At 35.7% G+C, this 6,572-nt stretch overlaps 1 protein-coding gene across 5 annotated transcripts in view; it reads right to left on the reverse strand.

Moving 5' to 3' along the window:
* ANTXR1 (ANTXR cell adhesion molecule 1) overlaps nt 1-6,343 on the reverse strand; it is a 277,518-nt gene extending 271,175 nt beyond the window's left edge. For 3 of the 5 annotated variants that reach the window (XM_031950625.1, XM_031950622.1, XM_031950623.1), the window contains exon 1: nt 5,785-6,342. In XM_031950625.1, coding sequence (XP_031806485.1) covers nt 5,785-5,936 — 152 coding nt within the window. In that variant the 5' untranslated portion in view covers nt 5,937-6,342. Of the gene's footprint in view, nt 1-5,784 lie in introns of all 5 variants that reach the window. The other 2 variants (XM_012539935.3, XM_031950621.1) reach the window with 1 other exon arrangement.
* Nucleotides 6,344-6,572: the final 229 nt, after the last annotated feature.

Below are 6,572 nucleotides of genomic sequence, written 5' to 3' on the forward strand. Positions count from 1 at the left end.
AGATCATAAATTCCTGAAGAGCATCCTATTGATTCTTTTCAGATTTTTTATCTTCCTTTTTTGTCCTTATATCCCAAACTGGATATTGTGCCCTAAATACTGCAGGCATTCAATAAATGCTGACTGGAATGAAGAATTTCATCAGGCAAGAAAACATTCCAAGCAAATAAAGGCATTTATAAAAAAAAACAAAAAAACAAGAAAACATGTCCATCTAAACTATTCCATACTATTATGAAGTTTGCATATGTTCCAGCAGTAATAGTTTAATGGGAAGGAAAGAGTCCTGTATTTGGAGTCAGAAGACTTTTTTTTTCCTAATCCCAGCTCTGCCCTTTATTATCTGTGTGACCTTAAATAAGTCATTTCCCTGTTTCCCCACTTGTGAAGTGAAGGGATTAGACTACTTGATTTTCCAACTCTGACATATCATCAGTCCAAATGCAGCCAAAAAGTAGGATTGCTTGACTGGATTAAAAGAGATGAAGATGAAGATATCAAGATGAAATTAAGAGATGATTGTAGATTAAAGTTAGGGAGATATTAGCAGAACAGAAAAGAAAGAAACTAGGCTGAAGACAGTGGGAGGGGTGCATTGAGCAACCTTCTTGTGGAGTAGGGGAGTAAGTTGTCATATTAACATGTTAAATAAAAGCTTTTATAAGATCAAGTAATGAATTCTGTTATTGACTCTCTTGAACAAACTTTTGGGTGACCATTGATGACTCAAATTAATAAAAAAATTTATTTGTGCTATATTCCATTCTTTAAAGAAATTGGCAGTCTTTGACAAGCTGGACCAATATGAAATCAACACATATATGAACATCTGCCAAAGAAAAAAGATGGACCCAAGATTTTGTTGATAAGTTAGAGAATAGGCTACAGCACCCCAAGAATATTCTCCATGGGATATGTCTTCAACTGGGATTAAAAGGAGCTTACATTATATGGATCATCTGTCTTTAGGATCACAGAATTACTGATTTTTAAGAGTTAAAAATGATCTCTGGGATCCCCTAGTCCAAATCAGACATAAACAGAGATTCTCTCTAATATACCTTTTACAACAGGTCATTTGGTCTTCATTTGTGGATCTCCATTGAGAAAGGATTCACTACCTCTCAGGACAGCTCATTGCTCTTTGGGAGCAGTTCTAAGTGCTAGGAAGTTTTTCCTCTGGTTAGTGGCATTCCAAATTACATAAGAGGAAGGGGGAAAACCTGATTGAATTCCCAGCACTATGCTTTTTTTTTTTTTTTACTATAAACAGAAAAGTATGTTTAAATGAACATGAAATTCCATCACTAAAGCACTGTGCCAGCCAAGCTATCAGTCTAGTCTTTGGAGCTACTAATAACGCCCTATTGTGTTACTGTGGTATTCTAGGTTATCATTAAGGAATTTTTGTTCTCAATTGAACAAACATGATGTTCCACTAAATATATATATATATATATATGTATATATATATATATACATATATATATATATAATGTGTGTATATATATGTGTGTATTTGTGCATATTGTGCATATACAATATACATACATATATATTTATATATGTGTGTGTATTTATATATATGTATGAATATACAGGGTTCCCACAAAGACAGAGTGGCATCTTTCTTGAGAATAAAAACTAACTGAAACTTTCATTTTATCAAAATAAAGAGAAAATCAATCAGAGGAGGAAAAAATAGTTGAGGGGTGTGTAAAAAGATACTCAGTTGCAATCAATTGCTTACAATTTGGAGACATAGTTCTAGCAAGCTGAAAGAAGCAACACATGGCTTTGGGAAGCCCCAAGGCAATGAATCATTTGGATTCCTACAGCCCTCTGGTTGGGTGCACAATAGCAGCAACTCCCCACCAATAAATCATTTCTTAAGAATCCTTGCAGGACAGAAGAGATAGACTTTCTTTTTCTTTTTTCCAGGCTTTCTATACTCAGTAAGAAGTCATTTTTGAGCAGGATGAGACTTAAGTGTTAACCATGGAATATCTGGACTCAAATCCTCATTCTGATATTACCTGTGTGACTGTGGGTAAGTCATTTAACTCTTCACTGCCCATGGAGCTCTCTAGGAGTTGCTTATTTGCTTGAACTGGAGGAGAGATTTTCCTATAACAATAAATTTGTAGGTTTGGTCTTTTTTTTTAGAGCTATTAGGTCTGTGGAGCACTTTCCCTAACAAAAACCCATGTTATACAAGCAGTGAAAGTGTTATCATATTTTACAGATAAGAAAACTGAGGCTGAGGGAGATTTGCCATGACTTGCCCATGGTTACCTAGATAGTAAGCATCAGAGTTAGGATCTCAACCCAGTTCTCTGATTCCAAGTTCAGCAAACTATCCAATTGCTCATTCTGTATCTCTTGGCCCTTTGATTCAACTCATCCTCTGGCCAAAGCACATAAAATTTATAAACAGAGCTATGATCCAGATGGGTAAGAAGAAGCAACATGCAAAGGATGGGCTAAGCCAAGTTGAGCAGCAATGATGTGTATAGTCAGAAGGGTGATACATTTGGAGTCAAATTCAAAGCCTCATTCTCTCCCTGACTTTTCATGTCACTTTGGGTAAACAATTTAATGTTTCTCAGGCTCAGTTATATCATCTATAAAATGGGGAGAAGATGTTGGACTGAATCAATGGTGTCAAACAAATGAAAGCAAATCTCTGCAGGACACAGGAAACCTCAGGACTTAGGAAACCACCAATTAATATTATCTTTGTTTCATTCGTTTTGTTAAATATTTCTCAATTACATTTTATTCTGTTTCAGGCCACCTTCAGGAGGTTTGTGGGTATAAGTTTGTCACTTCTCTTTCAAATGTCCTTCTGTCAATCTTAAAATCTTAAGTTTCAGTTCTGGGCATGTTGTCCATACCATCAAAACTGCCCTCTCTTTGTTTGATGGGTTTTCCAGGAGGAAACACATCAAGTTCTGATGACTAAGGGCACTTATTTATGTAGAATCAAATTCCCTACCTCTCCCAGTCTCAAAACTATACAAATAATATACCTTGAGGTCTCTTTCTTGAGGTACCATATTTAACTTTCATCTAATTACTAGGGGGTTGCTTGCTGGATAGAGTGCTACATTTGGAGATAGGAAGGCTTGAGTTCAAATCCTCCTCCATATTTTGTGATCCTTGACGAATCACTTCCAATTCTTTGAACCTCAGTTTCCTCAACTATGAAATCTGAGTAAAATAATAGCACCTACCTTATAGGTTATTGTGAGGATCAAATAATATAACATATGAAGTGCTTGGTAAACTTAAAAGTTTTATAGAAAATGCTAGATATTATTAATATTTAATAATATACATATATATTGAAATATATTTTATAATGGTAGAAACTGCTAATCCAGCATTCTTTTTTTCATACCAAGTTTCTGTTATTTTTGCTATCTGAGTTTAAGACCATATGGGTCTCCCCGGATCACTTTTGTTCAAATATTAATGTGAATCAAATGTGAACAGAGCATCTCCCTCTGGAATGGGAAGTTCAAGATTTAAGACAGAAAGAAAGGAGTAGCCCTGAGGACAAGAACCCAGGGAAGGGCTTTGAGGTATAGCCAATGGAATTTGCAAGCTGGTGCTCTCTGTGGCTGGAAGGAACAAAAGAAATTCCATTTCTCAGTAGAAGAGCATGTTTTCAGGATTTAGCTTCTCATAAATCTTCCAATGAGAGCTCTCACTTTTCAGTTGGACAATCTAAAGTTCAAAACAGTTTTTATGGAAGAGAAGGAAAAAAACACACACATCCTAACCCAAAACACACACATGTATGTATGTATGTATGTATGCATATGTATATACACACATACATAAACATATATGTATATAGATATATTTTCATATGTCTTTATATATCCGGGGCAATTGAAAAGCACATTTGGGGTATAATTGACTCTCTTATTTTTTTCAGGGCTCTTTAAAAAAAATTACTTCCAAGCTCCTAAATACTTTCCAGCCTGTAAAATTCATCTCACTACCATGGCAAGTGGCTTTCCTGATATTAGCAAATGGACAGATCTTCCAATGAGATTAAGTTTCTTTATGAGAACTTTTTCTTTTCTTCACTATTCAGCAGATGTTCTAACAATTTCTTGAAAACTGAGGCTTTGCCCTAGGTTAAAATTTGGGAAGTGTTTAATTGTTTGAACTTTCTACTTTGTTGATTAAATCTCACAATCTTCATATTAATCATGAAATCCAAAACTTCATTAAATTAAAATTAAACATATGCACTCCTTTATTTTCACTACTTTTTCCCCATTAAATATGTATCATATTACTGGAGACAAAAGTAGCATCTTATGGGAGGAGCTTTGGATGTGAAATTAGGGGCTAAATTTGAAGTTTAGCTCTGTTACTTGCTAACAGTATAGTGTGAGTTTGAGCAAGTATCTTTCTCTCACCTTGTCTCAGTTTCCTCATTTTTAAAATGAGGGGGTTGAACTAAATAGTCTCTGAAATCTAATCTGTCCTCTAAATCTTTTTTCCAGGAATTCTCTTTCTGCTTCTAACCATCTCAGATCCTAGAGCATCCAATTAGGTAGCAGCAAACTGTTGCAATGAATAGTGTACTAGGGGATGGAATCTAGAATACCTGAGTTCAAACAGGACCTCAGATACTCTTTAGCTGTCACTTAAATTCTTTCTGCCTCAGTTTTCTTAACTGTAAAACAGAGATGCTAATTTAGTACTTATCTTCCAAGATTGTTGTGAAGATCAAATAAGAGAGTATTCATAATGCATTTAGCAGTGTTTGGCACAGAATAGGTACTTAATAAGTACTTCTTCCCTTCCCTTTTTCCAACAAGTGAGATACTTTAAAAGTATATGGCACATAGTAGGACTTTAATAAATGCTTATTTCCATAATTCCTTCTTTCCTCTTCCACTTCAAATATTTTTATGTTTTCTATCTCTTAGGAGAATAGAGGGGAGCCTTAAAAATTTTCGAAAGTCCCCTTTTCGCTTTAAATAGAATGATTTAAAGAAATAAATCATAACTTGCAGGAAAAATCAATTCAGCCCCTTAGAATATCTTTATAAAATGCAGATCTGCAGAGGAATTTAAAGCTTGTTTAGTACAATTTAATTTTATAGACTGAGGCTGAAGGAGAGGAAGTGATTTTTCCAAGACTGCCCAGGTAGCAAAGAGCAGAACTGAGAAATTAACAATATTTACACTTCTTGAAATAGCAGAGTTGTCATTATTAAAAAAAGCATCTCACCCTGAACATGTGAATAGAACAGGGAGAGAGTACAACCAATTCTTCCAGCAGACTTTAAAGGTAGCTTTAAAAGACCTTAACGACTTAAAAGTAGCCCTTGTAAATGCCTCAGTTATTAGAGAGAGTCATCTTTTCTTGGGGAATAAAGATCAACATGTGGGAAAGAGGAATACTTCAAAATCAGAGAGTTTTCCCCTTTGCAGACTCTAAGGTAGTGGTAGAAGCTGAACAGTAGTCTGTAGAAGTCCTAACAAAGGCTTACAGCAGAAGGTCCAGGCAATTCCCTTAGACCTAGCAACAATCACATTTATCCTGCTATTGCTAAGGATGCTAAGTTACCAAGCAGGGCTCAGGCTGTATTTGGGACTTTTTCAGGTCCTAAACTTTTGGATTCATTACCAACCATCCAAAAAAAATAAAGTGAAAGTCGAAGTGTTTTCTAGGATGCAAGGGACTTCTAACCTTTACCCTGAAAATGGGTCAAATAACAATCTTCTGCAAGCAAAACAACCAAAGCCACTTACTTGTCTAAAATGAAGTATAGGTCAAATCCTCCATAGCAGGCGGGACCCCCATTCTCCCTATTTCCACCTTGTCCAGCACAAACAAGCACAAAAGTAGCTAAAGAGAGACACTTGAAGCCAATCCTAAGGGCTCTTTGCTCCACAATAGCCATTATATCCAGAAAAGAGGAAAGAATGGTCTTCAGAAAGTTCCTGAAATCTCCTCACAAATAAGCCATTCAAAGTTCTGCTCTGCTTTTTGCTGCTTCTTTTTTCTTTCTGAAACTCCCCTGGAAGCAATTGTCTGGAAGAGTTCAAGGTTTTCCTCCTTCTTTCCCCTGCAATTCTGTTTCTCGGTTTCAGATTTCAAGATTCACAATACAGTATTTCATTTTTTTTTTAAAGGGACTTCTCATGACTTTGGATGGTTAAGACCTCAGAAAGCAAAAAAAGTCTCTGAGTTTTGCCATTGGAGATTCTAACTCCTGACAATTCTTTGTCTGAGATTGAAAATAAATGAGGTGGGTTTTTCAAATAGTTCTTGGAAAGGAGAATTCTTTCTTTAATTCTCCCTCTTTCTCCCTCCACCCTTTTAATTTAACTTTATTTTTCCAGTTAAAAAAAGACAACGCCTGCCATCTAATGGTAAAGACTGGAAAGGGCAAAGCTTTGGCTTTCACCAGAATTGAGTTTATTTGGGACCATGTGCTCTGAAGAAAAAGTTCTTGCTGTACTCTGACCAATTATTTGGGAGTTGTGGGAGGTGGAATACACAGTTCTAGAGTCACAAAAATAATCCTGTCATTCTT

This window comes from Sarcophilus harrisii, chromosome 2, assembly GCF_902635505.1.
Source record: "Sarcophilus harrisii chromosome 2, mSarHar1.11, whole genome shotgun sequence".
NCBI lineage: Eukaryota > Metazoa > Chordata > Mammalia > Dasyuromorphia > Dasyuridae > Sarcophilus > Sarcophilus harrisii.